The 22,227-nt window shown below is 39.9% G+C and overlaps 2 protein-coding genes across 3 annotated transcripts; one reads left to right on the forward strand and one right to left on the reverse strand.

The window, feature by feature from the left end:
- Positions 1 to 310: 310 nt before the first annotated feature.
- LOC136422436 (lactose-binding lectin l-2-like) lies at positions 311 to 3,214 on the reverse strand. The gene is made up of 5 exons (XM_066410207.1): positions 3,142 to 3,214; positions 2,666 to 2,794; positions 2,170 to 2,343; positions 715 to 1,113; positions 311 to 324 (listed from the first exon to the last, which is right to left on the reverse strand). The coding sequence occupies exons 1-5, from the start codon at positions 3,212 to 3,214 to the stop codon at positions 311 to 313; spliced, it is 789 nt and encodes a 262-aa protein (XP_066266304.1).
- A 2,411-nt stretch (positions 3,215 to 5,625) lies between these two features.
- LOC136423685 (importin subunit alpha-3-like) lies at positions 5,626 to 21,852 on the forward strand. Of its 2 annotated transcripts, none has more exons than XM_066411966.1 (12): positions 5,626 to 5,800; positions 6,415 to 6,459; positions 7,556 to 7,639; positions 12,355 to 12,437; positions 12,862 to 12,954; positions 13,268 to 13,440; positions 13,828 to 14,018; positions 14,357 to 14,536; positions 14,874 to 15,002; positions 16,267 to 16,443; positions 16,917 to 17,168; positions 17,480 to 21,852. In XM_066411966.1, the coding sequence occupies exons 1-12, from the start codon at positions 5,723 to 5,725 to the stop codon at positions 17,573 to 17,575; spliced, it is 1,581 nt and encodes a 526-aa protein (XP_066268063.1). In that variant the 5' UTR covers positions 5,626 to 5,722; the 3' UTR covers positions 17,576 to 21,852. The 2 variants fall into 2 exon arrangements, with proteins under 2 accessions (XP_066268063.1, XP_066268064.1); XM_066411967.1 differs by having other exon boundaries at positions 5,627 to 5,800; positions 13,828 to 13,994.
- The last annotated feature ends 375 nt before the right edge of the window (positions 21,853 to 22,227 follow it).

The following is a 22,227-nucleotide window of genomic DNA, read 5'->3' on the forward strand; positions in this document are numbered from 1 at the left end:
AGTGTGTTTGGGTGTTCGTGTTCTTGTGTGTTTATAATATTTGAATACTCTGTCAGTGGGTGTACGGAAAGTACGAAATGGAACGAAATGGAACAAAATGGAAAAATGGAAGTACAGAGAGAGCGAAATGGAACGAAATGGATTTGTTCCAAATAAAAATGAATCAAAAATAATAGTTATGAATTCCTGAGAAAAGATTTATCGGGAAAAAATTAATGACAGTAAGTAGGCACCTGTTTTCGCAGTCATGACACAAGAGGCTTGATCACGTGATCCTTCTTCTAAAATAAAGTGAACATTTTTATGAGACTTAACATCGAAGGACTTGACAAACATAAAGAAGTGTCAATAAATGTTTTGTTTATTTGTTTGTTCTGCATAACCGGTAAACCAAATTTAGGCGCAATACACCAGCTTTGTACAGTATGAACAAGCTGCATTATGTTATAGTCACATTTCCAAACCGGCGCCCGGTTGGACAGTTTTCGGGAACGACATAAAAGACAACTTAAGAAACAGAACGTTGAAAAATAGTTCCGAGCATATTTTGTGTATGATTCTTCATATGCACGTTAAGTTTCCGCAAACATGCCGGCCGGACCCCGGATTGGAAATGTCACCCTAGCATAAGACTGGACCAATAGATTTGCAGATTGCCATAGCAAAGAAACGGTACAACGAAACGGTAAGTAGAATGAAATTGTCTCCACATACCCTGTGTCAGCTGGCAGATGAATTTCAAAGAAGTTTTGCATTGCATGTCATTCCACGTGCGGCAATACCTGCGGTAGTGGACACAGTCTTCCCCGCCGGCATTGTCGTCCGGCTGACCCCAGTTCCAGCCACCCCAGTCGGTAGTGACGTTGTGTGGAGTCCCGTCTGCCCACATCCACTCACCCTCGCGCTTCCGATCGCTCAGGCCGAACCAGAAATGTACGCCAGGATCAGCGGCCTTCTTCAGCTTCCACAATAAGATGTCGAGGTCTCTATCCTTCGGCATGGCCAGGAGCCCCCCGTCTGCTGCACACACGTGCCTGGCCTGGTCGTAGGTCTTGGCTTGGTTGTACACTTTGAAGAATGTACCGCCATATTGGGTGTAACCAGAGGGACAACCTGTTGAAATTATGATAATCCGTAAGTCAAACGTTAACTTATTGTAGGTTTCGGTTTTGGCTTTACATCTAGAAGAATGCGCCGTGTTTAGTGTAACCAGAATTCTAGAAGAACAATCTGTTAATTTTATAAAGTTATGATAATTTTTTTTTTTTCAATTCGGTTTTTGACAAACAAGGACGACGTGGCACTGTACTGAAGTTTTTATAACTTATATTAACAGTGCCACGTACAGATAACAACATACATGTACCCATTTTTAATTTTCATACACCTGGGCGAAGTGAGGAAAGTCGTGTAAATCATCAAGCCTTTCCCAAGGGCACAACATCGGTGGCGTCAGGGGGATTCGAACTCGGGACTTCTTGGTTCTGTACACCCTGCCGTTACGCCACACGACAAGGCTGTAAGTTTTGGTTATACACTTTGAAGAATGCCACCATCATGAAGTGAGCCAGATGGATAAATTGTTGAAATTAGGATGCTCGAGCTCCTTAACAAATGTGAGTTCTGATATGTAATCAAAGCAATGTAGGCTGATTCAGTGTGGATGCCTCATATAGAATAAAGATGTCCTGTGCTCAAAATAAACAATCTGACATTGAGCATACTAAATTTTACAACTTTTCATTTTGGGAATAACCAAGAAATCGAACAATCCTTCTTTACGGTAAATTTTATTAACTCCTCCCACACTCTATCAAGCCTAAAACACCTCCTTCAGTACACGCTATATGAAATTACTAGAACCTGACATAATATTGATTGAACATTGTTGTAACAAGCTCTAAGTGTGTACAAGTAACGCCCTGAGATTATTGTGTAGGTGTAGCCATGAATCATCCTGGCTCTGAACTACTACACCATTGGATTCGAGACAAACAGGACTTTCAATTCTCCAAGTGCCCTATTGCACCACTCCGGCTTTACGTCCTGCAGTATTTGCATAGCTACGGACACACACCAAGACAAAACAAAAAAACAAAACAACAACACACAAACTAATTACAAAACCTCCGTTTTACGGAGGTGATAAATAATAGCATGTTTACGGACCTGCCTTCTTGTAGAAGACACAGTCCTCACAGTCGCAGTGGTGAGTGGTGTTCCCGCACCAGTTGCCAGGGGAGCAGCATGGGTAGATACTGTCAGGGTCGCATTCAGCAGGGTTTCCATCTTCTAAAGGGAACTCTGGTCCGCACTGGAAATCATCGCGCCACTTCTTAATCCCTTGTGGAACAATGGTTATAACAAAGTCTCAAACAAAATCGGTCCCTGCTCTTATGACATGATTGCCGACATAAAAAGACGCTGCCATTGGGACGGTGTTTTCTTAGCCCACATTCAAATAAGGTCCTCATTTGCATAAATTATAAAAAGAGCGGACATTCGCACAATGCAATTTTCGAATTCGAACCTTTCACTTAACGAACTGATAAACACTCAAACCACCAAGCAAACAACACCGCTCGAATACACATTGCCTCCACTGCGAACATCTCTAGGTAGTACATATACTCGTAATAAGTTAAGAAAGTTTATAGAAACCAACCTATTTTGACGGCTCGATCAGTCGTCGTTTGCAGAGTGCTTTGATCTCGATAGGGGGTGCTGGTAAACTGAGGCCTGCCGACAAACGCGTAGGTTGTTGTGGCCAGTTCTGATTTGTTTACATCTGAACCTACATGAAAGTATCAATGGAAAGAGGACTTAGAAAGAGGGGGTTGTACACACGAGCACAAACAAAGTCAATAGCAATGCATGTTATCGTTAATGCATGTTATCGTTAATTGTTCGACAATTTCAACGGCCTCCATCCTCCGGTAAGAATCTTTTATAGTACAATGCATCATATATTCTTAACGGAGGGTGGAAGCCGTTGAAGAATAGAGTACCAATTTTGCAAAACAGGCTTAAAACACTGAGAATATGTTTGCATCTGCTTTAAGATCAAGAAATGTACACCTAGCGAGGCGGTGGATGTAGACTAAAAAACTGGGGCTTTTTTTTTTTAAATTGCTTGCTTACCGTTTGAAAAGATGCACCCAATGACAAGCATCATTCCGAGCCAGACTACCACTCTGACTTTTGTGGTCGCCATTCCGCAGGCAGAACACAGAATGTAACCCGGGGAACTGCAGAATGAAAGCCGAGACAAAAATCCTGTCGTCCCGGCCGATTGTCGAAATGCAGTTCTCACACACCCACCGTGCCGAGGCTTTATTTCTCTGGGTAGGAAATTGGTCTGCTGTCTACAAAATACTAGCTTTCTCCATCCGAATGAAATGTAAATGAGGAAGACAGAAATGTGACGGCTGAAACGTTGAAACGTTCTGTGTTCCTTTGTAGATTAGCGTTATGCTTGTGTGTTACACTCAGTGCCAGACCACAGTAAGCTGGCTCCCTCCCAACAACCTCCCAATAACTTCTCATGCTCAGTTTTCGACCCAAACTGCCGACGTCATCCACCTGACCAAACACCCACCCACCCATGCACCAGCGCACGCGCACGCCAGCATCATGGCCATAGGATTTTATCTTGTTTTTCAGAAATGGGAGTTGGGTGTCGGTAATCTCCAAGCAGATGTAAGGATCAGGCTCATTCTCGGTGTTTTACTCCTTTTTTCAGTGTTTTTTGTCCAACAACGAACAGGCGTAAAATGCTGAGAATGAGCCGGAGGTTTTCCTGCAACATTAAGTACGTCTTTCTTGCGTTGCAGTTTTTAACAATTAACCTCTTCCTACAGTGTTAAATGTTGCAAAAAAAGACGTTGCGTTAAAACGTGCAAAACCAGAAAGACGTACTACTGTTACAAAAAAAGGCGTTGCGTAAAAAAGTGCAGAACTAAAAAGACGTAATAAATGCTGCAGAATTAGGCTTAAAACAATGAATCTCAGTCGGAACATAACATCTGCTTGGACTTTTGATGTTGAGGGTGGGCGCTGGATGTTGGGAAAAAAAGAAAGAAATGAAAATGCCTCCGCCCCTGAGAAGTTGCCAAAAAGTGTGTATCCGCGTGGTCAATGAGGTTCCCCTAACGGTGGGGAATATTGGTCTAATGGTCTAAAAGTAAATGTCAGCCTTTTGGGCTGTCTTATAAGTTAAGCCAGCAGTAGCACCCGGGAAAGACGAGACGACTTGAGCAAAGTTGGCATGTCGTATTTTACTCCAAACCCTGCTTGGAACACTGACAAGAAAAGAGATGAGATGGCTTAAGGGATCAAGCCAGGTACAAGGTGCCACACAGACCCAAATGAAATGTGAATATAAAGGACTTGGTACTTTTCCAGGAATTGCAATTTGCGCCCATGCAACATTACGTACGGTTCTATGGGCAATGTGTGTATATTCAAACTAGTATATACTGGCAGTTCAATACAGAACCGTTGATCTTCACGGTATTCTAACATACTAATAGTGTTGAAATACATTTGGATCATCAGATGAAGTCGGTGAAGCTGTTGATAAAGGATAAATTTGATTGAAAAAGGAGCAACAAATATGAAACGCTTTAATCTCCAAGCAGCTGTAGCAGTCCTGGCTCACTTTTCTTATCAATAATATTATATTAGCCATGGAATTCACATCACTTAGCACGACGAATTTATGACATCCATTCGTAGTTGTTCACTTTTTTTCTTGGTGTTATTTATGATTTTGTCATAATGGAGTATTTCTAGAGGTGCACATATTTTACAGTTACTCGACTAGCACTGCCACTGAAAATTTGTGTACACCCCCAGAAGACCCAGAAGAACACCTCCAGAAAAACCTGAACACCGCCAAATACGCTCAAAACAAGCCCGACCGCTACATCTGCGAGGAACGCCTAGGGTGGGGCTGATGACGCAATCGTAAAGCGGCACCTTGCGGTCGAGTTTATGACGGTAGGTATGCCACAGTGTGGCGCAAACACAGCTCTTGTTTTACAGAATAGACTTTGAAATCCGTCATGTTCGCTCGATGGATAAATTTCACGTCGACTTTGACACTCCTGTTAAGAATGTCAGTCTAGTTGATTCCGGAAGGTGGTTCCGCAAATTGTTTTTCATACCAATGATCATATGAATGACACGTATCGCTCGACAATCATTCAATTTATAGTAACAACTATCAAACAACAATACTACAGTATAAGGCTATTCTACCCTACATTTAGAACTACAACATGTTATTGATAACATTATATGCCTGAGTTACATTATCATGTCACTTCCGCCTGAGTCAGTGTGACTTTCGCGGGAAAACTGTCCCGGCATGCTCTGCGGCTAGTTGAGTCAGCAAGAACGTGCTCCGAATGAAAGGGCAGTCCTGGTTGGCCAATTTTTTGAGGATTATTTCTACACTATGTATTCACCATTTACAGCTTAAAAGATCTACATGCATCTAAGATAATTATATCTTCTTTATTATTTGTCTGAAATAAACTAAAATTGGTCATCAAAGGTTTTATTGATATCATCGGAAATCAGGGTGGGTCAGCGTTGACCAATGAGAGGGCTTGTACTATTTTATCTCCTCCGTGGTTTCAGTGACGTCAAAGTTGGCCGGCATTTTGGATTTCTGGGTTGAGAGAAACGGAGGATTTCCCTCAGATTTCCCCCAAAAATGTCGTCTGCAGAAAGCTATGCTGACTTCTTGAACAACAGGATCAGAAGTTACAAGCATAAAGGCCGCGATGCCGAGGTGAGTGTTAGATCTGAGCCTCAAACTGCGCGTTGTTGTCGAGAGAGAAATGTCCAGACAGTCCATGACGCTGTGTTTTGGCTTGGAGACAACGCAGATCATTCGATTTTTCCTCAGATCTTTGTAGCTTTACAGCCGAAACAGTCCGATTTTCTGTCCATAGATGTGATCACAAGCACCCCGAAGTCACAGCTGTGTATGCTTCTACACATCTAGGTTAGCTATATGTCAGAAATCGGTCGGCAGACGACGTAATTTTTTTTCGTCTGTCTTCTCGATGACTTCACTTCAAAAATGGCGCCCGGTCCGACTTGTATGTTGAGCGAGCAACACATAATTTTTGCGACAATTTTACGCCAACAGATCAACCCTAAAGACCGTAAAATCTCACCGCCAACATAACCTTCGGTGCCACAGGACTATGTTGAGTTACTCTCCGAAGGTTTAGATTACGATTATGAGGTGAAATTGACAGAAGAACGTGACAAAAATTGCGGTATTTGGGGACGTTGCCAACCAAAATGACTGGACTATGTGGTGTGGGGAGGGGGGCAGTTACACAAGATGGTTCAAGTTGTCTTGTTGTAAACAAAGCTCTTTTGATTTCTTCACAGGCTATGAGAAGACAGCGGAATGAGGTTACAGTTGAACTGAGAAAGGTAATTATTGGCGTTTTAATGAATTTTAAAATATTTGTTTCAGCTGTTTGTTTCCATTATACTAAAGCCTATAGTATAGGAATATAATAATTGATTGATCAAACCTACACAACTGCTATTAGTATTATTTGTGTGTGTGCATTCTCTACTAATCACATTTTTTAGCCACACAAGAAATGAAAAGAAGAAGGAGTTTTAAGTTCATGTGATACAAGATATAAAAAAAATAATTAAGAATAATTTTCATATTTCCTAGTATTCATGGTGTTTTCTAGTATGACTAGTGGAGTCTTATCTGGCAAATAAGTCAACAGTATCAGATAGATGTATTTGATACCATCTACTTACTACATATAACATAAATATATACGCTGGTGAAAGCTAGACATCCACTCCAGGTAATGTCTAATGAGATTCTCAATACAAAAACATCAAGTGACTAGTTGAGTTTTGTAAACAGTCAGATGTTTCAAACAATATCAGCTGCCTTTCACTTGTCTTCTGTCACTGACGAAAGACAGCGGATGCTGCCTATTATGTCTGTTTACATAACTTAAACTTATCCAGTTGCTTGAGTATAAGTACATATGTGTTAACTTCCTATTTTCGCTAGATTATCCCACATCCAATGTTATGTTTGTGCCAAGCAGTCACAAATGTACATGGAAAAATTCAGAAAGCCCAGAACTAAGAGAGTTTAAGATGTGACATGATTCAAAATTCATTTTGGGGAATTGGTGCCCTGGACCCCTGGTGCACCTAAATTTTTAGGGCGAAAATTTTGGGTGCACAACATAGAATTCAATAGAGTATCATTTTCAAAATCTTTGAAAAATTGCAATGAAAAAAATTCTGTCGCTGACTTAAACAAGTGATACAAAATGTTTTTTTTGGTCAAAATATGCAGTATATTACTTGTATGCTAGTACCTTTCTACCTACACAAATATCTAAATGAACCAGTGCACCCACAGTCAATAATTAGGTTCACAACTCCAATTTTGGGTGCATATGTACCCAGTATTTTGTTCCCTGATATCAAATATTCTGAAACCCATGTGTGTGATTTATTTATCAATATTATTTCCCCTACACAGAACAAGAGAGAGGAACATCTGCTGAAGAGAAGAAATGTGCCAAGGATAGACAGTTCTGAATCTGAGGAAGGAGACAAACCCGTGGTATGTATCTTAGAATTAAAAAAAAAGATGAGATAGAATAACCTTCTCCCGGCTGATGTAGCCTCTTGGGACCATATTTGTATTCATTACAGGGTTATGTAGCAGGGAGAAGGTTAAGCCTTTAATGTTTTTATACCAGAGCAGCCAATTGGTGGCATTTGTAGATTTCCTTTTTATTTTTTTCCTTGTGTTCTATTAGAAAAAAGGGAGAGCACAATCATAAAATGAAAGTGGATTACAGAAATGTGGCTGTTTTATCTGCCATCAATATTCCTCTTTTGTCTCCATTCCATTAGCAGACAATGCCAGATTTGGGCATTTTGTTTCCAGGGCTCGAAATTCATCTTTGGAAATAGGTGCACTGGTGCACCCAACTCAAAAAATTGGGTGCACAGAAAGAATTTTGGGTGCACCAGATAAAATAAAGTTGAATGTTCTTCAGAACATAATTTCAAAGTTTAACGCTGCTGCCTTTCTTAAGAACTTCAATCTGTACTTCTATAGCTAACTTTGAAATTTCAAACAAATAATGCATTAAATAAAGTACAGCAAAAAGTTATCATGCTGTTTTTGATACTTACATTTCAAGAATATTCTGTATACTAGTGTACAATAGTACCTTAACCCTATAGCATACAAAAATATATAGGTGCACCAGTGCACCCACAGTCAAAAATTAGGTGCACAGCTCCAAAATTGGGTGCACTGGGTGCACATGCACCCACTATTTCGAGCCCTGGTTTCTAACATAAACATAACTAGGAGATGACAAGTCTTCTATTTGTAGCTGTATAATTACAAGGCCTTAATTTAGCTAGGTTGCAGAGTAAATACCCATATTTTGTAATCTTCTAACCACAGAATAGCCAAGACATAGCTTATTGTTTTTAATGTACAGCTAAATTATAGTAATTACACAAAGAGTTCTTACCAATCAATTCAAAAACCTCAGTTGCCCTGCAATTTTACTAGATTTGAAAGGGTGAATGATTTGTTTTGGGTGTTGGTGCTTTCAAGAGATTTTCCTGAAGTGTTGAGCAGCATATGACCTACTTGTTACCATAATTTCACTTATTACACATATCTTTATATTCATCCGTGTAAGTAAGGTAAGTACATGTACAAAGAGCTGTGTGTGTTTATGTGGGTCATCACCAATGCTGTGCTTAAGGGCTTCCAAGTACTTGTTTTCTGCCAGTCCATTGAACTGAATAATTGAAGAAGAACAAAGTAATGTAATTAGTTTGTTGGATGGGTACTTCTCAGTACAGTCAAACCTGCCTAGGCGACCACCTTTTCAACGCGACCACCTGGCCATGGCGACCGCTTTTTCTCGGTCCCGAAAATTTTCCCCATAGGCACAAGCATTAAGCTGCCTGCCCAAGGCGACCACCCGTCCAACGCGACCGCGACCGCCACGACTTGGGACCGCACACAGCACAATCCCTGCCCATGGCGGCCGCCTAATTTTCATTTTGCTGTCGGATTTCACGGAAATGTTTTCAAGACTTTGAAGGACGAAAATAAAGACAAAAATATATGGAATAGCAATGTTATAGCATCGATTCCTCCATGAAGTGTTTTGATAAAACGTTCCCTCTATAAACATTGTAAAGACAAATGTTTGTGATGTTGTTGTGCCTATCGCCGTAATCTTATACTAGCAGTAGTTTACCGCAAACTCAGTTCGGTTTAAACTCAATTTTCAAAACGAATACGTAGTGCATGGCGTCAAAAAGTCAGATTTCACAGAAATTACTATCTATTTCTTGTATTTGCAACAAAAATGTGTCTGTGTCTTACTAAATTCCGCCGAAAAATGACTTCGCGGCGGGCAAAACATCGGGCGAGAAATGTTGTTCCTTGGTCCCGACGCCATCTTGGATTTGGCGCGGCCCGGATTTGGCGTACCGCTGACCTTTCTAAAACACGATGCTTTTGTGTATGAACATGTACGAATACTCTAGTTATTGATGAAAATTAATATTCTAATTTTCTTTTTATTTCCATGAATCTCACAATCCTTTATTGGACGCTGTGCGTTCTGCTGCACTGACTAATACCTTTCGATGCGGTCGCACAGAGCTTGGCGGCGCGGCGCGACGAAATCACACCGTTCCGTTTTCATCTTTAGTTTTCAGATCGAAAACTTTCTGACCCTTTCATCCAGCGGTCGGCGCCCCAAAAAAGGATGGGGCCAGCAGGTGTTTTCTAGGGATTTGTCTTAGGCCTTAAAACTTCGATGATGTGCGTGTGTGTGTGTACTATTTAATGTAACGTGTGAAGGCGGGAGTGCGCTGCGAGATCATCGAGGCAACCATAATGTTTTGTGAGTCAAAATTATGACGAAAATTTGTACGCGATGTAGCGGTGTACAATTATTACAACGATAACGGAAAATGTAATTTTTGTAGGATCTTTCTGTCAATGAGAATTGAACTTGGTGGGGGTCATGCTGTCTGAATTCACATAATTTTTCATCCATTTACGTACTGTATTTGAAAACATCGACCTGGAAACATGTGAGTGGAATCCTCTTCATGGCGACCACCTGTCCATCGCGACCGTTTTTGCTCGGTCCGCCGGGTGGTCGCCTTGGGCAGGTTTGACTGTACATGTATTGGGTCAGAGTGGGGCAAGGGTCGGAGGTCAGAATACTGCTGTTTTTGGCAGTGCCTCTGGGGCAGAGCCAGTATTTTTTGTTATTTCTTATGTCCATTGAAGAAGTTGTATTTTTTTCTAAGAAAACCTTATCTGTCAATACACTGAAAATATCCTTATGATTTTCACCATTCTTTGGTAAAAGTTTGTACATTTTACTGTCACAGGATTCGTGGTAGGCAGCATTACCTTGCATTCATCATTCACAATGCATTTTTGTGCAGTGTCTTGAGTGCATGTATGCATGGACTAAAGTTTATGACAAAAAACAGTTTTATTACATTTGTTAAATAAACACCCAATGCAAAAAGTCATCCCAGCATTTTTCCAGTCTCTTTCAGTTTACTATTTGCAACCCCGCTCTGACGGTGCATCTCATAATGAAAATGCATCTGTGGTAGGTGCTATTTAAACGGTGCAACTCTGCAAATGCATGCACAGCGTCCTTATGCAATTCCAAAAGTGCACCTTTCAGAGCCAGCCACATGCATGCAGCTATCTTTAACCTTCTCCCTGCTGCCTACCCCCTATAACCAATACAAATTTGATGCAACAACTGAACAAGGCCACCTTAGCAGGGGAAGGTTATAAGATCCTCAACTACATAAGATTCTGCTTTTGTCTGGCTTTAAAAATTGCAAACCTGTCTTTCTGCAAAGCCAACTGCAATTTTCTCCTCTTCAATATACCAACTCTATGAAGCAGCTATTGAGCTAACTTCATTATGCAGCATCAAGCATGTGCTTTAAATATTTCTCATGCCCCACTTTGTGCATGGAGTCAAAACGTTTTGTAATATCTGGTAGTTTGTAGAGTATTAGAATATTTGCTTGTTGTCTGTGCTTTGTGGAGGTGTTATGTGTGAGGTGTTATGCATGGCTTAAGCAGGGCTCTCCCTTTAAATTTAGTTGGCAAACTCTGCCAGAAGCTTGCAAATTTGATAAATTGAAGCAAAATACTGCAAATCTTGACAACCTCTCACTGCAAAATCATAACTCTGTAAAAATGAGTTTCAATTGTGTAACAAAATGGTTTCAACCGCAATCTTCAAACACCGCCAAATCTAATTCTCGTAAGAATAAACGAGTGTTCAGTCACTTGAATTTGAAAATTGACAAAGTGGATAGAGATGGTAAGAAGGTCTTGTAGTGTCCTTATTCCATTGTCAAGAGCAAGAAATGAATAAGAGCCCTGCTTGATAAGTCAAAGATACACAAAAGTCTTCCTTCCGTTCTTGGTTGTCCCTCACTCCCTTGAGAGACTCCTTCCTGCGATGATGCTGTGGATAGAATCTTGACATTATTTGTCAATATCATGTAATAGTTTTTTAAAACATTCTTAAAAATAGCACTGAGTAATTTACTATTTGTATAAATGTACATGTATTGCTATAGTATGTACCAGGTGCATACCTCCCATAGATATGTTGTTATACCTAACACACATGAAAGCATTTTGTGCACTTGTATTTACAATACAAGATACTTCTCAAGTTATCAATATCATAAAAGAATATACTGTACTGTATAGCCTGGTAGTATATACTGCCTGATAATTTTTCCTCAACAAATTTTCTGTTTCTAGGACAATGAAGTTTAATTTTAATTATGAGTTTGTTTGTTTTAGAATAGGTAATACGATGATCATAACCGAGGATATATTATTTCTGTTGGTTGTTTTGCATGCAATAGTGTTTTTTTAGAAAGATGCACCAGAATACATGTATACCATCAGCCTTGTAGTGCAATATGTTTAATAATCTGTTTTGAGATATTATTTAAGCCAACTTAATAAGTACTTGATTAAGTTACTTTAGTAAAACACTTGCTAGATGTGTAACTCTTAACTACCTAATTAAGTTACTTTTGTAAAAGTGAAAAAGAAGAAGATATGAAATGTTATAGTATGTACTTTATTCAAAATAGTTGGAATAGAAATAATTCATTTCTTGCAGTCTGTTTTAACGAGATTATCATTTTTATCATCCTTTTTTTCATTCCGTAGCTTCTATGTATGGTTTGTTTTTCTTGACTTTACTCTCTTGCCATCTGCAGACAAACCAAACATTGGCCGAGATCGTACAGAACGCCACCAGCACAGACGTGTCAGTCCAACTGACGGCCGTGCAAGCTGCAAGGTGAGGGCTTACTGTAGATCTTGTAATGTTTGCGGTGGTTTTATTTTGGAGGTTTTCGTGATATCATGACTCAGCGAATATGTGTCTCCATTGTATTTTTAATAATTATATCAACTGCGAACTTAAAACACTGCGAAGAATATGCTTCTCTTACTGTAAAATCAAGTCCTGGTGCAAATGCTGTAATTTACAGTAATTTCTACTAGATTTTGTTTCATGAAAGATTGCAACAGTTTCATAAAATTATTTTTGGAGCAAGCGTTCCTTGCAGAGTGAGACAAGCTTCATTATTGTACCCAGGAAGACCATGGCTATTGCTCAAAGTTGGTATTGAATATTGATATTGAATCAAAAATAATGGGAACAATTCCACAATACTGAAGTTGAATATTTGTAATGAAAGGTTTTTACATCTTCCCCACAGGAAACTGTTGTCCAGTGACCGCAATCCCCCAATCGATGACCTGATCAACTCTGGCATCTTACCCATCCTGGTCCACTGTCTCAACAACGAGAAGTAAGTATTCTCAACTAACTCAAAAATGTTAAAAAGCCACACTCTAAATGTTCGGTAAAAAAAGTTCAAGGTCACATAGCTAGGAATGCCAGAAATTGATCCTATGAGCGCTTGATCTGTAGCATCTAAAATTAAGTACTGTTGCTGACATAAATGTAGTTGCCCTTCAGAGTACAGAACATAATCCCTCTATGGAATGTATAATGTATACTGATTTGTATCTTGTAGGCTTGTGTTCAAGTGAGTCGTTACATTATACCTACAAATTATTATGATTTGACTGATGTTAATCACTTTGTTTTGTGTCCCTCAGTGCCTCCCTACAGTTTGAGGCTGCCTGGGCCCTCACCAACATCGCATCAGGAACCTCACAACAGACCCAGGCAGTAGTTAACGCAGGTGCCGTGCCCCTGTTTCTGGGACTGTTGGAGTCTCCCCATCAAAACGTCTGCGAGCAAGCCGTCTGGGCACTAGGCAATATCATTGGTGAGTGCATGTGATTTGTACCCTTCTCTTCTGAAATTCTCATAATATGTTACCACATACAATATGTTTAACATATATTTGTGGATACTTTCCTCAGATTGTCAATACAATGGATGATACAGTCTTTTTTGCATAGCCCAAAATGATTTACCAGCCAACATTTCATTGGTCCTGCTACCTCTCTGCAGCACCACCTAGTGATGGGAAGTAGAACTGCACGTCTACCAAAACTTTGGCAGATAAATCCTTTTCGGTTTACAAGAAATGACTCTATTATCCAGTGTTTGAGTTACTTACAAAATTCAAGTGCAGGTTTTCAACATTGATGTACATACTGTCAGTCTTGTATTTCTTAAAATTATGAATTTTTTATGTTTTTCCCTGTAGGTGACGGCCCCCAGTGTAGGGACTATGTCATCAGTCTGGGTGTGGTCAAGCCGCTCCTGTCATTCATCAATCCCACTATCCCTATCACCTTCCTGAGAAACGTCACCTGGGTCATAGTCAACCTGTGTAGGAACAAGGACCCCCCTCCCCAAATAGACACAATACAGGTTAGCAAAGGACAGTTATGTTTGGTAAGAATACCTAGAATTTCAACTTCTATATGTATGTCTAAATGTCTCATAGTTTTTGTGTTGTACTTTAAATCTTTCAATGTCTGCAATGGTTTTGTTTTCAAAGTGACCTTTCCACCACAAATTAATCATGCCTCTTTATTGCACTTTCAAGTTACTACTTTTATTACTGTACTACATAAAGATTCCTTCGCCCTCCTACTGTGAAATTCAATCTCCACTAAAGGAATTGAATTTTCAGGAAGTTTTACCTTCTCCCTGCTGCCTAACTCTGTAACCAATAGGGGACTGGGTGCAAAACATCTTCAGTGTACTAAAGGTTAAAACTCGTGTTTCAGGAAATTCTTCCGGCACTGAACGTCCTGATCCACCACACGGACATCAACATCCTGGTGGACACGGTCTGGGCGCTGTCGTACCTGACGGACGGGGGAAACGAGCAGATACAGATGGTCATCGACTCCGGCGTCGTGCCCTTCCTGGTACCGCTGCTCAGCCATCAAGAGGTCAAAGTTCAGGTAACAAGATTTCTTGATACAATCTACTTTTTGTTAACAACATAGAATAAAAGAGAACGTCAGCGAAACCTTATTTCAAAACTGCCTCTCTTCGGTGTACTTTATATATGCTGTACACTAGAATCTTTAAATACATCACCCTTCACAAATATCTTGGTGCACCAGTGCATCCACAGTCAAAAATGATGTGCACAGGTCAAATTTTGAGTGCACAATTGTGCATATGCTCCCTATGATCACAAGACTTCTGGTTATAAAGGTTGTGTATATGAGAAATGGATTCGCAGTTTTGTCATGAGGAATGTTTACATCTATCTACCCTGTTCCCTCCCCCCAGACTGCTGCGTTGAGAGCCGTAGGAAACATCGTGACCGGGACAGACGACCAGACACAGGTGGTTCTGAACTGTGGCGTCCTGGACCACTTCCACGCTCTTCTCAACCACACCAAGGAGAAAATCAACAAGGTAAGGGGGAATGAATCACTCTTTAATGCTTTCATATGCACTTGATTGAGTAGGGCTGCGTACCTAATGAGGTACAGGTATGGGTACAGAGTTTTAGATGCATGTCCGGACCTGTACCTGAACAATTTGACAAAGTAAGGTGTGGTCTTCAATGATGACAGAAACATGACTAAACTGTTAACAGAATGTTAACATGTATGTAGACTTCAGGTATCTCATGCAGAGAATCAATGCACAGAAAACATCAGATCAAGTAGGATGTCAGCAAATCCTAATTACAGATCAACCTGCCCGTCTTCAGAAGTTGAATCTGAAATTCTATAGCTAACTTCAAAATTTTGAAGAAGGTTTTTTTGCTTTTGTGCACAGTTCAAAAGGGAGCTGGAAGTGATGATCATTATGAGGTCTTTAAGGGTGCTCTGTCCTGTGTGTGATGATGTCAGCATGCATGTAAACAACCCTTGCCAACCATAAGCCTGGAAACAGGCGGTGCCTGACACGGGAGTGCATCTGAAGTTTGTGTCACACAAACTAGTGATTACAGAACAATCCGTTGGCTGTGTGGATGTGCGGTTGATTGTGTTAGAATTTACCGTTTGGTCTCGACAAAAGTGAAGAAGCAAGATTTCCTCTAAACAAAAGTTCTAGTCATATTTTATTAAATTTGTAAAAACTGTCTGTTTTCATGTTTATTATGTAGATAGGTATATATATATATATATATATATATATATATAGTGTGTGTGAATGACAAACAATGGACAGTAGAACCAATGCCGATTTGGTATGTATCTGATCCAGCATCCCAGGAAGATTGTCTAAAAAGACTGATACTGATAGATATAGACATCAATTTTTATGTCATACTGAGGAAACACAAATTTTTATGCAAAATGCACCATAAGTTGAGAAAAGTCTATTTCCTCAAACAAAACGTTGTGAAAACATCAATTCCAATGCTCAAATCCATTGTTGGAATTATCAGTAGAGGTTCCAATATCATATCCAGTTGCTTGAGTAATTGTTATTTCTTATTTGGCATATCAATAGAGGTGCATTAGTGTACACGAAGCGTGTTTGAATTATTCTGTGGAAGCCTGTGTGATACAACTAGAAGTAGAAGCCTGTGTGATACTTTAATATACAGGCTGGTCTTGAACACTCAAGTTGGATGTTATCATGACATAAAACAATATGTACAAGGCAAACACAGATTTGTATGTGTAATGTAACATCTATCTACTTACCCCCCTGCGTGTTGTAGGAGGCTGTGTGGTTCCTGTCGAACATCACAGCTGGTAACCAGCAGCAGGTGCAGGCGGTGATCGAGGCGGGGCTCATCCCCATGATCATCCACCACCTCAGCCGAGGAGACTTCCAGACACAGAAGGAGGCGGCCTGGGCCATCAGTAACCTCACCATCAGCGGCAGGAAGGACCAGGTAGGGAGGACTTCATCAAGCTAAACACAACTCCTTCAGTACAATGCTATATGAAATTACACAATTGATTGAACATTGTTGTGACTAGCTCTAAGTGGGTACCCCCTAATGATCTGACATTACCATGTCGGTGTAGCCATGAGTCATCCTGGCTCTCAACTACAACACCATTGGAACTGAACCAACTATACTTCCAATTCTGCAAGTATTGTGTCTCACTTATCCATGTCCAGTACCTTGTGAACCAGAGGGTCATTCCTCCCTTCTGTAAAATGTGTGCATAACAGTGTGCTGTCTGACTTCCCCAGGTCCAGTACCTTGTGAACCAGAGGGTCATTCCTCCCTTCTGTAAAAGTTTGTGCATAACGGTGTTCTATCTGACTTTCCCAGGTCCAGTACCTTGTAAACCAGATGATCATTCCTCCCTGTTGTATCAATTTAGTGCATAACTGTGTACTTTCTGACTTTCCCAGGTCCAGTACCTTGTCAACCAGAGGGTCATTCCTCCCTTCTGTAACCTGCTGAGCGTGAAGGACACCCAGGTCATTCAGGTCGTCCTGGATGGAATCAACAACGTCCTGAAGATGGCCGACAACGTGGAGGCCATCGAGACGCAGATCGAGGAGTGCGGCGGCCTGGACAAGATCGAGGCTCTCCAGAACCACGAGAACGAGGACATCTACAAGCTGGCGTACGAGATCATTGACCAGTACTTCAGCGCAGATGTAAGTCATGCAGTGTTTTTGTGGTACAGTGTTGTTTAAGCAGTAAATCTAAAATGCAACAAAAAACTCCTTTCCACAACTGCTGTAAAATCACTGCAAAAATGAATGAATTTACAGTAAGTAAAGGCAACTCATGACTTGTATTTTTTTAACAGTTCTGCTATATCACTTTGGGCCAGTCAGTTAACAATAATCAAGATACCATCTGCCAGGATTTCTTACTTGCAAGATTACTAAAAACACAAGACAAGCAATCTGCATCAAATGTTTTCTATTATTCTAACTAGTTCATTTATCTCTTTTCCTGGTAGATTGAAGAAGATCCTAGCCTGGCTCCCCAGGCGTCCACTGAGGGCTTCCAGTTCGACGGTAACACCAACATACCTGCTGAAGGATTCAAGTTCTAGGTTAACGGAATCCTGTTTTCAAAGATGTGTGATGATAACAAACTTATCTTTGGCCACTGTGAAATGCTACTGTTCTAAAACTATCCAGGGTTTGAAACTAAGGCCAGTCAACATTTGGTAGCCATTTTTGTTGTTTTAGCCAATAAGAAAATTGAAATCACACTTGAATCGGGAGAATTGGGTTTGTGCGAGACATGATACCGTTTTTTCCTCATGGATAGAGAAGTCCACACAAGTCTCTGTTCCTATCTACAGAGGGTAATTCTGCTTCTCCAATGCACAAAATGTTGTGGGCACTGGCCTTGGTTTCTACCATGCAATGCAGTTAGTTTCAAGCCCTGAAACAGTGACTTTCGCAAAACAAGAGTGAGAAAAGAAGAAATTGAAGCAACAGACTTTGTGTGCAGGTTGCACAAGTTTGTGTCAATGTTTGTGACAGAAAGAAAAACTTCGGCAGAATTCTTTGTTCCTGGATACCTCATAGTTCCATAGACACATGTAGAAATGTCTAATAGAATCATGGACCCAGGAGCAACGAGGTCTTGCGCACATTGGGCTTGAAAGGGTTTCTGGCGTGGAAGAATCCAGTCATCAACACTGGACTGAGTCTCTCCAGAAAACCCCTATTGACCCCCTTAACAAAAAAAAATCTTTGGAAAAAAAGAAACCCCAAAAAAATGAAGTCAAGAAAAAAATGGTGCAAAGTATATCGACTCAAACGGTTGAAAAATATTTATAGCGAATCTGGACCTCTTGTTGCCTGTAAATTGTAAATTCCTAAATTTATGAGAAAAATTCAAAGTATGTTGCAGCAAAACGTAGTTGTGCTTCATCGCTAGTCAGTTAAAAAAAAAGTGGTGTGACCGGTTAAGAAAAAAAATGGTGTGACTTACTACTAGCGTGCTTTATATTTGTGCACAAAGGAATAGGACATGTTTGTGCTTTGGGCATAGCTTGGAGAATTCTTAGGCTTCATATGACTGTTATACAGACAAATGACAAATCATCGGGTTGGAGGGGTGATGATGTTGTATTTATTGTGGCTTTTCCTTGGCCACAGCTGTCCGAAAAGAAATTTTTATCTATTTTTAAAGTTTTTCTAAATTTGTAAGTGAGAATGTAGTCCGTAGGAAAAAGTCAGTCCCCCCCAATCTTCCTGATGGTTTGTCAGAAGACACAGTGCTAGTCGGCTATGTAGGATGCTCTGCTGTATACAGTATAGTGCTATTCTGCTAATGCCTAGCAACTGTCTGATTAGTACATAGCAGCCTAGATTTGCCTAGCAATCTAGAATATAGCTCCATGGCATTTTCAGGACAAAGTCTATATGATAAGCTCCAGTCTACCGATATACACATGCTCAAAGCCAACAGACACTTCTTTTCCTTTTGTTAATTAGAGCAAGCATTTAGCCTAACCAATTTGTCCACATTGGACAATCAAAAAGACAATTTTTTTCAGCAAAACGTCACAGTTTGACTAGCCACGTGAAAAATTGTACATTGTTGGTTGTCTTCATCGAAAATGACAACTCTTAATTTTTGCTGCTTTTATTGTATTGTATGAAAAAGTGGTCAGATTTTTGGCGGTTTTGTATGCAAAAGCATAGAGAGAACTTGCTGGTGTTGTGTGTGGTTACCATGGCATTTGTAAACATTGTCATAGCAACCCCAAACCGTTGTTATGGCAACCGACCATGCTGGCTAGCGCAGTTAACATGATATACAAACCTATTTCATTTATTAGATACTGCGGTTACACTATTTCACAAAAGATAAAGCCATGTACATGTTAATCGTAATGATAGAAACCTTGTATATACTATGAGCTAATGTTCAGAGCCAACCTCTTGAAGCAAATAGCATCCAAATTCTATGTGTGTTCCTGTAACTACCATTGAGATATGGTAGGAATTTAGGTGTTCAAACATTGCAGGATAGCCGGTAGGCTCTATGGTAAAGTAAAGAGAAATACTGCCTAACATGTATCGCCTGTCATGTTTTGTGAAATTGACTTGGCATGACTTTTCAAAAAAGGCATTTTGATGATACCGCTGAATTGCTGGCAAACGTGTGAAATTGTGGAGTTTGAAAATAAACATGTATTACCAAATTTGTACAACAAGAGGCTGCATGCCCAGTGAACTTTCTGGATTTTGTGATGTCATTAATCGTATAGCCAATGGGTGTTGAGGATTGGTGATTAGATCATAGGCTTCAGGATACTTGGCGACATTGTGTGCTTCCAGTCAAGATGTGATTATATACACCAGACACATAAATGTTTGCTATAACTCACAACAGTCTTAATTTACAGGGCAAATATACATTAGAGAAATACTCATTGCAAACAGAGATAAAAGAAACAGAAAAAGTACCATATTCTGAAGAAGCATTCTTGATATTGGCACAGGGTATTGAAGAGCATGTGTTTGTCGTTAATCTAAGTTGAGCACATATTTATTGGTATGAATTCATATGAAGTTAATGTCGTAAAGTGAAAATGCACAATTCTCTGATCAGTTGCTGTATCCTCCAAAGCCACTCCAAGGGTATGGTGTGGTTGTATCTCAAGTAAAAATGATTGAGAAATATCCACAAATATGGTGAATAATTTAAGCAGAACAATTTGTTTACAAAGGGCTAACTGTTACCAATTATCACATATAACATTTGTTTTGTGCTGACTCCTGATTGGTCAGTTTTGATGATGTTATCTTTAAACTGGCCTTTCACAACCTTTGTGCTTAGATGGTCATGATTGGTCAGTTTTGATGATTGTCAAATTTAAACTGGCCAATCACAGCCTTTTGTGATTAGATGGTGTATATGTAACCCCATAGCAGGACAGTTACAGCTAACCCTACAAAAATTGCTAGATTGTCAGGTATAGTTACTTTTAAGTTTATTACTAGCGAAGAGTCGTCTGCATATAGTGCTGCATATGCTGTTTTTTGGTCAGACCAATTTTTTCCTTGGTTCTAACATTTTTCATCTTGAAAAAGGAGTGGCATGGTAAATTACGAGAAGAGTAAAGCATTTATGTTACATAAATACATATCCTGTGAACACTATTTAGTATTATTATCATTTTATATCTACTGTACAGATTTCGGTCGATTTGGCTTTTTGGCTTAGAACCGAGAGTAAGAATTGGTAAGGCTGTTCTACTTACATGATAATTAGTGCTCGTAAGGATTCAGCTCTGGAACGGAGGCTATGTGTAGTTTTCTGACACAAGGCCATACCAAAGTGGTATGCTTGTGTTCATTGTAAAAATGTGATGTAAATTTCATAACTTCTTGTTTTGGAGAGCCGGAATTCTCTTACTATATTGGTGTCCAGGACTCAAATAAAACATGACAAGTGAAAGACTCTATACCTTCCTCCCAGAGTTGAACAAAGTCTCCACATTGTATGAAGAATTTACTATACAAGCAATATTTCATTGTAACACTTGGTTTTTAGTTAGGTAAAGGTGTTATTAGTTTTGTATGTATGTTGACGGACGTCACTGGGCCATTTTAGCAATCAGGTGAACATTTGAGACTCTTGAAAAGTAAAAAAAAAATGTACAAGGTATATTTGCAAGGTTTTGCTTGCACTTTCTGCCGTTTTGGCTTGTATTATATGTGTTTAAAAACTGTACATGTACAAGAGTCTTCAGCAACTATTTTTTATAATCAATTTTTTTTTCAAAGTAAAATGTTCCAGTGATGTTGATTATTATGATGTTTCGGTGTTACAACTTGAGATGTATTGTTGCTCCTATAACCCGACCCTCCCTGTTCTGATAATCAAACTGTCCAAATTCTGGCCTAAATAGTGCCTCGCAATTAAAATAATGGAATATACCATTCATTGCGTGGGGAGGAGAGGGTTGGGTGACTCAAGCTTTGTAGCTCTAGATTTTGTAGTCACTAGCCGATTAACTCTAATGAAGTGGTAACTTCGTTAAAACGACAAATTTCTCGGATTCAATAGAAAAAAAATGTTATTTGGTCAAGAATGCCAAAGATGAACTGTATGTACAACGGGAACTGTCAGCCAAAATTTTATATAGGACCATCACAAATCATTTACTACCAGTGTTTGTGGGTTGTAGAGCTTAAAACAAGTGGTGTACACGTGCTGGTAGGACGTCCTTTAAGATTTGTTCTATGCAAGTTACCATTTTTCTGTGTACATGTACATGGCCGTTCTTGTCGGGGCAGTTGATAACAGGACATGGAGCTGGTGCCATCCTGGTATGGAGCCAGCTTCATTCTGCAAGTATCACTCAATCGTGTCGCGTCTTCTTTCATTGTCCATTTACTTGTATACACGAGTGCTTAAAGCAAGGACAAACTTGGGAAAATAGACTGATCCCATACCCCTGCCCACTTCCGTGAAAACCTAGAAATGCAAGAAAAAAATGCAACTATTTGACAGACATGCAGCCACTCTCATTGGTCGAACTGCTAATAACCAAGCTATCATTTGTTGAATGTCTAATTGTAATGGACAGTCTGGGTTGGTCCATTGTGTGAAGGAGCAAAAACTGGTGGCAAGGTGGTCATGTGGTCAGGGTTGTTGACTTGGAATCTGGAGGTTCTGGGTTCAAATCCTTGGCAGCCCCCAGTTTTGTGCCCTTTGAAAAGGCACTTTACACTC

Source organism: Branchiostoma lanceolatum, chromosome 17 (genome assembly GCF_035083965.1).
Source record: "Branchiostoma lanceolatum isolate klBraLanc5 chromosome 17, klBraLanc5.hap2, whole genome shotgun sequence".
NCBI lineage: Eukaryota > Metazoa > Chordata > Leptocardii > Amphioxiformes > Branchiostomatidae > Branchiostoma > Branchiostoma lanceolatum.